Source organism: Acanthaster planci, linkage group LG07 (assembly GCF_054643075.1).
Source record: "Acanthaster planci isolate LZ-2023a linkage group LG07, COTS_SCS, whole genome shotgun sequence".
Classification (NCBI taxonomy): Eukaryota; Metazoa; Echinodermata; class Asteroidea; order Valvatida; family Acanthasteridae; genus Acanthaster; species Acanthaster planci.
In genome coordinates this window covers 3581989-3593030 of record NC_141783.1, presented here as the reverse complement: position 1 = coordinate 3593030, position 11042 = coordinate 3581989, and the positions used below count along the sequence as shown (strand labels likewise).

The window sequence follows — 11042 nt, the reverse complement described above, 5'->3', positions numbered from 1 at the left end:
TTGTTTTTGTTGACAGCGTATCGAATGCTTTTGGAGGACATTGATGGCCATGATGGAAAACTTTTGGGTTGACATCTTCCATGCGTTGGCTTCTGATGGCATCTTAGATTGCACCTCACAGCTGCAAGTGTAAGATTTTCATCTAAATTTTCCTATCCCTAAAAGTTAATAAATGCAATTGAGAAAATGAACGTCAAATTTTTTTAGTAGCCAGGCAGTATTGCTATTGATTCTCAGTTGTCTGACAAAAATATGTCATGTGTAATAAATGAAAGAATATCTAGGGTGTTAATTATTTCGCTTGTGGTTTTTAGTGATGCGTACTTTCCGATATTCAACATCAAACTTGCTCACCACTGTTACAATGCTTTCCATAAATCGAATTGCCTATGTCGTCATAACAAACTAACAGTTGCTTTTTCGTCACTGATTTTTTTATACTGCAGTGAATGTTTCAGGTTTTGTTTCAACCAAATGATTCAGACTGAGATGGATAATGTACAAGGGCATCCCCGAATGTTGTCGCTTTACCCAGAAAACCTGACCTAATGTATTTCTTACCAACACTGTACGGTATGACTTTGTCCAATTTTTTGCAGAATGCAGCACATTTCCATTAATTTAGTGCATTGAGCACCTCGACATCCTTTTAAAGTAATGCTTCTACTGTGCAGTGCATAAATGCAATACTGCATAGTGGTTCTACTGACTGAAAACAGAAGATTGTCCAACATTTCAACTTTTTTCATGCACAGATACATGTGATTATCGCATTCCAGTGCCACTTGTAGATATTCTTGCAGTGAAAGATGAGTTGACCACACCACCTGCAACTAGGGGTTGTTCTTCAACCGATATGAAAGATGTCCTGCAAGGTCTTATGACAGCTCACGACAAAGCCATGCCTTCCACAATAACAGAGGGCATTCAGTTATTTCAGAGTGTTGGGAAGATGGAAATTCCCCCCCCCTATTTTCTTTTGTTTAACCTTATGTTTTCTCTTTGGAATGTCCCTGTACATAGTGTATATTGCTTGATGCACCGCTAGATTTACCCATTAGCTACATGGATCAGCCCACATAGTTAATTAAGTGCCACATCACAGGGGTGCAGCAGGGGTACAGGAAGTGGCTTTGGTTCATTGTTCTTTCAGCGATGACCAAGTCCACATGTGTGTGCCGAATAAATCTAGTATTAGAGTGTTTCCCTGTATCTTATGCTGACTGAAGCCCTCATTCTTCTTTCAGGGTCATCGAACATGAACACATTTTAATGTGCCCTGTGTTGGTTGTTAGTCGGACAGCCGCACGGGTGCAACATTTGGAGGCACGAGAGGGATAGACGTGTCCGGTTTGCTCTCTCAGTTGGACTGGACGATATGCGTCTATCCAGAAAAAAAGGAATCCTGACTACTGTGTCGGCTACAGCATGGTGACGGGGCGCTAACCAAGAGGGACGCCAATAGCTGACGGAAACGAGTCGACTGTATGTGCAGTGTTGGAGGGAGCAGAGGGATCGCCACATTGGGATTGCCTTGCGTCCACGAGTGTGACACTGCAGTTCTAGTGACGTCGTCAATCTGTCATTGGTATTCGGCCTTCCAAGATGGAAACCCTGCTGGAAACCATTGGACAGCTGACCACTCAGCTTGGTAACCTCTCCGTTGAACAGCTCCTTCTGGTGTGTCAGCGACTAGAGATGGAGGTGGGAGATGCGGCAGCGCAGACAAACGGTCGCCTTCGGTTGGCCCGAAAGGTAATCAGCTACCTGAACAGTGATGACATCCAGGACCGTGACGATGGTGGTCAGGAAATTGTAGAGATGCTGCAGAAGTTTGTTGATGAGATTGCACCATCGGAGCCGTCTACAGCAGCCCCTACTGCCTCGTCATCTAAGCAATCAAGAAAGGAGCCCACCGAGGTAGAAACCACCACACCGGAGGAAAAGCTGCCTTCCCTGCCCCAAAAGCCTGTTGCGAATGCCGACGTTATGAATTTGATCTGGAGGGAGTTCAAGATTTCCGGTCAGATTGGTGAGCCTGGCCAAAAAGACCGCCTTACCTTTGCGAGCCTGGAAAACCAAATCGAGACAGGAAGAGAGAAAGGCTACTCAGACAGGGACATCGTACACGCCGTCATCCGGGCCATTGTCCCAGGGTCTGAGCTCCGCAGTTACCTGGAGGGAAGGAGCAAGATTCCCCTCCCAGACCTGCGACAGATCATCCGTTCACACTATCAGGAACGGGATGCCACAGAATTGTTTAAGCAACTATCTCAGCTCACGCAAGAGGCAAAAGAAACACCACAGGCATTCCTACTGCGGGCATTTAAAGGGTCTATGATAATGTATTTTTTATTATTGTAATTGATAAAGTGTTTCTACCTGAACTAATTTTTGCCCATTTTACCTTTGCCTGCACTGCCTTGGTATCAATAAAAAAATAAAAACATGTTTGAGGGGTGACCAACACGCCCCGCCTATCTCCTCATTAACATAAGAATGTGTGACGTAAACTCCGGAGATCGGCATACTTTCCCGGTTGTACGTGGCAGCTTGATCGGCAGCGTCACACGCACTTCTTGTAAAGTTTCTTGAGATTTTCGCCGCACTCCTTCACGAAAATAACGTAGTTTTTCGGAATGCCACCGACCTGTATTGTTGCTGGCTGCAGCAACACTACCAAAGATGGTTTTAGTCTGCATCGGTTTCCATCTGACCCGAAATTTCGACGAATTTGGACGGCCAAAGTGAAGCTGACCCGAGCCAAGTGGTCAGGACCAACCGAGCACTCGGTGATCTGCTCCGCGCACTTCGAGCCTTCTTGCTTTGATCGAAACCCCAACGATCAACAACATCAGTTTGGGATTAAGTTCAAGGCAATGCTTCGTCCCGATGCTGTGCCCACAATATTTCTAACAAGCAAGAAAAGCGAGCCGGTACTGGAAGAGAAGAGGAAGGGTGCTTTTGCAAAACGCGAGCGACTCCGAGTAAGTTTTATCGTTTCTCACTTGTCATGCATGCACGTACGTTAGTTTCATCATCGCATGGTACATGCGTTTTGCAGGGGATCATTTTGCACACGTTTCGTTAGGCAGGGTACACTTCATGTACAGTGTGCGCGCGTGTACGTGTGTACCGGTCACGTTGCTACCGGGTGGGTGCGTAAGTGTACATGTATGGTACATATCCCACCACGTCGTGGGCTTACACGCACATGCGTGTACACGGATACTTGTACATGTACATGTACATGCACAGATCGCCATGAAAACACGTACTTCACAAATGACAACTATTCGCACTGCACACTCCACGCACTGTCCATGCTGGCGACTGCCCAGAATTCGATTTTGGTTGTTTATTCTGTTGATCTTAAAGCTAGAAATACTGTGCAGAAATAGAAACCCACTTCAATATTTGTACATTTTGATAGGCTAATGATGGGGCAGGGTTGAAATCGGTCGACACTCAACACTTTCTGTTGACACAAATCTGGTCACTCACTGATATACAAAGTGCAGTTCTTTTTCAATCAGCGTAAACCTTGCTGATCGTGCCGTGAAGCTGAGAAGCAACAATATCATTAACTATACGGTTTCTGTCCCTTTTTGTTTCTTTTGCTTTTCAAAAAATTTTTCACTGTTATAAGCACAACTGTGGTAGTTTGAAAATGACACTCGTTTTACTGAACTATTCCTCCGAAGTCCTATTCATTTTAACAAGGACTAATTTTAGCATGGAGCTATAAAAAGGATTTTATTTAATTTGTTCTTCACTGGAAACTGCTATCAGGTTATGGAGGATGTGCTTCCACGGAAGCAAGCCAGAACAGAGAGTGACCAAGTTGGACAGGTTGAAGATAGAACCTTGTGCAGAGAGAGTGTGCCAGACCCAGAGTCTTTTGCCAGTTCTAGTAGCATGATTCCAGTTGTGTCGGTAAGTCCATCACAATCATGTGCTCCTTTCAACTATTGTTGAACATTCAAGAGGAACAAATGGGTATTGTTCTTTCAGTATTTTCTTTGGAAATGTTTTTTTAATAAGTTTCAATTTTTTTTTACATGTGCAGACGGTGGATGCTGCTTGTCAGACTGATCCAGTGAAAATTCTTGGTTGTGATATGCGTAAGTATCAAACTGCATTGGAAATGTATATTTTTGTTGTCATCTTAATTTACAAAGGGCATTTTTTTCTTGTTATTCTGTGTTCTTGTTCTAGTCATAGTTCATGATAAACAACGAATTTATTCATTTTTTCTGACAGATACTGATGCCGGAATACAAGCTGTTCCCGAAGTCGATGAAGCTGGGATACTCTGCAAGCTGCTTGATGATGCAGAGGTCGAGGAGGCACAAGACAATGAAGTTGAAGAATTAGAAGATGAAGATTTAGAAGAGGAACAACAGCATGATGATTCCGACTATGAACCATCCTCATCATCATCTTCATCATCATCTTCAGAACCTTGTCGCACCCGGTCATTCAAAAAGTAAGTACATGATAGGTGCAGTATATGAAATGAGAATTTAATTTATAAGGTTACAACAGAAACAAAATGAAATGTTTTTTAAATTTAAAATTAACCTTCTCTCACCGCAGAGTAGAAAGTACTTTTCATCCCCACACTCACTTTAGTATCACTATGGTTGACCCAAATGCCATTGATTTTTTTTGTAAACAGAAGGGGGAGAAGTCCACGGACAGTTCCAACGTCATCAGATGTTCCTCCTCAAGATCATCCAAAATACATCGTGTTTGAGGGGGAGCTCTTGAAACTTTTTAAGAAGTGTTTTAAGTGCGGCTCGAGGAAGGTCAGTCTGACCAAACGAACTGTGGGGACTTTCCTTTCAGTGTTTCAGCGATGTGGGGCCTGCAAATCCAAGGAGACAACATGGAGTTCCCAGCCTTGGCTAGGTGCAACACCTGCAGGAAATCTTCTTCTATCTGCAGCTGTCCTGTTTGCTGGTGCCAGCCCATCACAGGCTCTCCGCATGCTAACCAGTATGGGGGTAGCTTGTATTTCTCTGCGCACTTTTTTTTCCCACCAGAAGATACACCTCTTGCCATCAGTTGAAGCGGTGTGGGCGCAACACATCACTGAAGTAAAGCTTCGTTTGAAAGCGGATAATCAAGAACTTGTCATCGGCGGGGATGGACGAGCAGATAGTCCGGGCCACTCCGCAAAATATGGGAGCTACACTGCCATAGAACTCAACGCCAACAAGATTGTTGATATACAGCTTGTACAGGTGAGTCTTTGTTCCTAAAGACATTTAGACTTTATGTACATACGGTGGTTTTCAGCAAATGGTTCTTGACAATTTGTACAAGCAAAAGGATGCAGTCATTTCATTAACTTTATTCTGTATAAATAGTCAATTTAATAGTTGCTTATTTCAATTTGCTGCTGTGGCTGCGCCTTGATTGATTGCCTCAGATTGAATGTTTGTTACTAATATTCGGTACATGTATTTGTTACGTATTCATTTATTAGTGCAATGAAGTCAAGAGTAGCTACCACATGGAGCTTGAGGGCTTCAAAAGGACAATGGCAACCATACATGAAGCTAACCTCACTGTCACCAAGCTCATCACTGACCGTCATCGCTCTTTGGCCAAATATGTGCGGGAACATGAGCCAACAATTCTGCACATGTATGACGTCTGGCATATAGCAAAAGGTACCGGTAGTTGCAGCTATAGATTTAAAGTTATATCCCACCATCAATATTCGTTTTTATGACCTTCGAAACCATTTGTCGAGACTACAGGATTTCAACTGATTTCCTGAGAAATACATACAAAATAATTATGGCAAGAAATTGTTTGAAAGGCCCAAAGTATCTTTGCATAGTTTCAGATACAATTTTCTGTTACAACAATTTTCCTTTTTGCAAAAAAAGTGATGTCTGTCACTTGGCCAACAAGCGTGGGCCCTGACATGTTTAATCTTATTTTGTATCATTTATTTCTTTATTTTAATTCAGGGATCAAGAAGAAGGTCGATAAATTAGCCAAGAAGAAAGGGTTTGAGGGTGTGGCCGAATGGAAGAGGTCCATAAACAATCATGTTTATTGGTGTGCCTCTTCCACCACTGATGCAGAGGAGGATCTCCGGGAGGCCAAGTGGGCCTCTTTATGTAACCACATGGTTGGAGTACACCGAGGGCACTCTGCTCTATATCCTAAGTGTGACCACGGCCGACTTGGGAGGCGAAAGAAGAAATGGTTGAAGCCAGGTATTAAAAAAGAATTTACTTTCAGGCTTTCCCTTATGGTTCTTTAATGTAGGAGTCATGAAGACTAATTGAAACAAAATGATCTTAACAAATGAGGTTTATGGCTTTGTAGGGACCGAGGAAACTACCCAGCTGTACCAAATTCTGGAGAGTACCTCATTGCTGAAAGACATTCGGAAAATGTCTTCCACAGCGCAGACGTCCTCCCTGGAGAGCTTCCACAGCCTGATAAACCAATTTGCTCCCAAGATGAAGGCCTACTCGTATGATGGTATGACTTGCAGGTCAGTAGAATTAAGGTGTTACTTCAATTATTTACTTAGTGCAAATGTTTTTGTGCATTCTGCTTCTCATGGAACTTTATCCAACTTAACAAATCTTTTGCCATCCCTTTAATTACCATTAATACTGCCAGTCCATATTTACTTGTATAAATTTTTACTTTTGTTGAAAATCCTACAATTGTTGTATTTGTTAGGCTTCACATTGCTGGCCTTCATTACAATGAGAATAGCGACAGAAACCAGGCTGTCACATCCAAGGGCACTCAGATGTTTCACCTCAGCAAGCCAAAGTTTAAGCCGGGGGAAGCTACAGTGAAACCAATCAAAGAAGCAGCTTCTTTTGGTAGGGGTCTTGATATTTTAATTTGTCAAGTTTTTCACAAAACCCATGCTTTGTAGATTGTAAATTTTCACCTAAAATCTACTTTTTTACAGAAGTGCATGTATGCTTTCGACAACATGTTCCTTGCTTTCGAAAAAGAATTCAGATGAGTTAGACTGTAGATTTAAAAACTTATCTTCCAACAGTTTGTGCTCACGACTGTTTTACATTTTTCAGGAAATACAGCTTTTTATTTTTCCCCCCGTAAAGTATGCCTTAGTAAGGGCATAAAAAGCCCATGAAATTACATTGAAAATTCGGAAGAGCTGTTGTAATAAACAATTTTCTACATGTACATGTATATTCAAAATCACTGTATTGTTTGTTCTCCTCAGGGTATGTCAGGACTCTGTTTATAGAGGCGATCCGGCGATGCTGTTTTGTTGTGCCCAACACTGCTGCTCAGTCTAAACCCCCGACTATGGCAGAGAAATACACGTTTCCAGAGAAAGATGTTCTGATTGCAAGGCACAGGAGCAGATTTAATAAACCTTGAGAGTAAATCCCTGCTTGGTGTAGAACTACAAGGAATGATCAGAGATAGGATCTTAAATGTTGATTCATTTAAAGCCTCAGCTCATGAATGATACATGTATTTGCCGAAAACAAGTGTTCATAATTTCAGTCCTCAAATAAGAAATACTTGCAAATTAGAGACCAATTGGTCTTCTGGCTCAGAAGAAATTTTCAAAGGAAGAGTTTTTTCTTATTGATTATGTTTTTGGCATCGATCTCACTGATTTAGATTTAGGACTTCTTGATTTATGAACTAATTGATGTATAATATGAAAACCCACACAAGATCTTATCTGTGTGTGCTTCAAAGTGAACTAGAGTGGACATGTTTCACAGGTAACTCGATGCTTGAGCTGATCAGTTCTTTCTTTCGATTGCTATTTATTTAGTTGCAATTTTACAGAAAAAGAAGACTGACTTCTTTTAACAAGTAGCAAGAAATGCATTTCAAGCCCTCAGTACACGAAGTACATGTATAAGCAAGGTGAATAGATACCAAATCCTTACCCTCACCCTTTTTAAAATGTCCTCCGTCACAAATGTTAAAGATCCATGACCCCCAAAATATATTGACTGTGACTAAGGCATTCATAGCCAGGCCAGATAAATGACTGACTTTCATTAGTCACAACCCTTACTGTCAGGAATGTGGCAAAGGGTATTGATTTAATTAACAAATCTTGCAATACAATTCTAGTATGGTAGACAACATGACTGGTTTTCAGATTTAGTAAGCCTATTATGTGTGTATATGTAGAGGGACCCAACTTCTTGTCTCTGCAATTGGTAAATGATAAGACTAATATTAAAATGAAATGACATGTATTTCTAGTTTACCGTGGTTTTAATAAATACACAGAAATAAGTCTACTATCAAGAAGAGATTTTAAAAAAAGTTGCATAGCTTTGCTGTGGGGAGTGAGCATTCCACTCGTACCTATGCTATTAAAATATCTTTTCTCAAATTAGGAATTACCAAAAACAGGAACAGCTGTAATGCTTTGCCCATTTATGCATCAACAAATCCTGTGTACTCTTCATCATTTGTGGGGAACATAGATCTTATCTTGTTGACACCACATGCAGGAAGAACAACTCGTACTTCCCTCCCAAGATAGCCCCAGCACCATCTAGCAAGTTGTCTGTATGCAGTATGCCTATATTTTCTGAAAAAAAGTGACAACATTATATTGAAAGGATTTTGAGCAAAAAACGATAGGTTCCACAGCAGCACATTTAATATTTGCAAAAACATTGCACTTGTGATGGCGTAACTGCATGTACATGTAGTTGAAATATTGTGACGTAACTTTGTAACCCTAACAAAATCCAAATTGGGATGACACATGTACATGTACAGTGGTTGGCTTTCTGAGATTTTTCATATGTTATAATTTATGGTGTTTTTATTTCTCTCCTCTTTGCACAGGCACTTGCTAAATATTCATGAATGAGTGCCTGCCTGTATCAATGACGATGATAAATTAATTGACCTCAAAAGATCGCAAATGTGTTTATGGTGTAACTTACTGGTTTTCTGATCCTTGGTAAGCCTGTCCACCATACTGTTGCCTGTATTGATAATAGGCTGTATCCAATACCCATCGATCTAAACAAACAGTCCTAAATCCCGGATGCTCCGTAATACAGTCAAGGTCTAGAACAAAAGGCTCCGTCATCCTCAAAACAGCATCGATCTCTTTACAGCATTTGCTCTCTCGCACGCTGGGCATCGGAGTACACTGCTCACATTCGCACCTGTAAATAAGGAGCATTTTGGTCATTAAATTTAGCTGAATAAAGACAAACCTTGTTTTACCTTGTCATCTTATGCCAAGGACTCTGTAGAAGAACTGAAGTCTGCAAGCAACGAAACTGGTCTCCAGTGTAGGCCCTGATAAATAAATCTATAAATCACCCTGTACTGTTGTGTTCAGCCATGCTACTATTGTTAGCATGGTTGAGTTTTTCCCCCCTCGAAGCAAATGCACAGATTTCCTAACGTCAATATTGTCCATGCACATAATGCAAGGGAGGATAACATGTTCGTCATGGTCGTAAATATACTTACAAGAGTCACCTCTAATAAAGTTTACATTATTAAAATCATGCCATAACATTATCCAATTTAAAACGACAAGAAAACTATCGGTGTGATTTACATGTATTTGTCATGTTTGTATCGCAATAGACCCACCAATTGTTGTTACCAAGTCTGGCAACATGCTCCTCGTCATCCGTATCCGAATCGGATACAGAACCGCCGCCGTCGTCGCCTCTCTCAGGCTCATACATGTACGGCCGAACCCCTAACTCCTGTCTTTCATAGTCACTTTCACCAGAAATCTCACCACTTTCATCTGAAGAATTTGTCGCGGAAAGTTCTCCGTCTCCGGCGGTTGAATATGACGACGAGAAATTCGCCATGTCCACTTTATGACGAGCACAATAATGCACGGTACGCCCTGTACTGTACTGTAGCTACATGTGCATGTCACACGCGCGCACGCACGGAAGTACACGTACGCGGTGTCCAGCTGCCTTATTAGCCTGGTACCCACGACGCACTCTGGGTACCAGACCATCTTACTGAACTCTTGATCTCCGGAGTCAACGTCACGAACAGCGCCACCGCGCGCTCTATTAAATAAGCAATTTTAATTCCAGCTTTTTTAAATTCTAATTTTACATACTGTAGATCACTCACAACTAAATAAAAACAGTTTATTTGTACAAAGAAGGTTTAAAGAAGCCAAAAAAAATCATTTAAGAGATTGTAAAATTTAATTCCGGCATAGACCCTTTAAAATCCGACAGAAGGTGATCTTTGCCAGCCAAGAGGTGGAGTCCAAACTGCGCTACGAACCACAATTAGTTCGTGAGATGTTCCGGCACACCCTGTTAACTGGCCTGCGTAGTGAGTCCATCAGAAACGAGCTCCGCCCTTACCTGGATGATTCCGAGACCACTGATAAAGTCCTGTTTGAAAAGACGAACAGGTTTGCAAGTATTGAGGCGGAACGGCGAAAGAAGTTGGACCACACCAGACCAGTAGCCATCAGTGAAGTGCAAGAAAGTCCAAAGCAGACACCACCACCAAAGCAGGGGCTCCTCATGACCGAGATAGCCGAGCTAAAGGCTGGGATCGCCGAACTGTCATCACTGAAGAGTCAGAAGACCGCACTACAGGAATCACTACAGATGTCACCCCAGAGAAAATCCCAGACCGGACGAGGACAGCCCTCAAGACGGCGGGGTTGTCCCAGGTGCCGAGAGGAGGAACGTGGGTGACCCACACTTGAAGCAGTGGTCACCAGACCATTTTGCACGAGGTTGCCGCAGCAAGAAGGATGCCAAGCAGGGAAACGAGGGCCGGTTGCTTCCACGGGACCGGGAGTAACCACCAGAAATAGGTCCCAATCAGCCAAATTTCATCACCTTGCAACGACCAAGGGATCTAAAGTTTTCATTTGCCATATCACACCTAAGCAACAGACAAAGATTACCAACCTGGTGGGGCGAAGGTGTACAGTGGACTGTCTTCTCAACAAAATACCTGCAACAGTACTGTGGGACACTGGTGCCCAAGTGTCTATCCTGAGCTCCATTTGGGTTGAGAAA

The 11042-nt window shown here is 42.2% G+C and overlaps 2 protein-coding genes across 3 annotated transcripts; both read left to right on the top strand.

Annotated features, from left to right (window-relative positions):
- Positions 1-497: 497 nt before the first annotated feature.
- On the top strand, positions 498-2539 carry LOC147798550 (uncharacterized). Its single transcript, XM_087139400.1, has 2 exons — positions 498-573; positions 1248-2539. The coding sequence occupies exon 2, from the start codon at positions 1606-1608 to the stop codon at positions 2362-2364; it is 759 nt and encodes a 252-aa protein (XP_086995526.1). The 5' UTR covers positions 498-573; positions 1248-1605; the 3' UTR covers positions 2365-2539.
- An 11-nt stretch (positions 2540-2550) lies between these two features.
- Positions 2551-8924, top strand: LOC110984997 (uncharacterized). Of its 2 annotated transcripts, XM_087139398.1 has the most exons (10): positions 2551-2987; positions 3793-3936; positions 4070-4124; positions 4264-4489; positions 4682-5249; positions 5495-5681; positions 5988-6239; positions 6352-6523; positions 6718-6866; positions 7241-8924. In XM_087139398.1, exons 1-10 carry the CDS (start codon positions 2640-2642, stop codon positions 7399-7401), a joined length of 2262 nt encoding a protein of 753 aa, XP_086995524.1. In that variant the 5' UTR covers positions 2551-2639; the 3' UTR covers positions 7402-8924. The 2 variants fall into 2 exon arrangements, with proteins under 2 accessions (XP_086995524.1, XP_086995525.1); XM_087139399.1 differs by lacking the exon at positions 6718-6866.
- The last annotated feature ends 2118 nt before the right edge of the window (positions 8925-11042 follow it).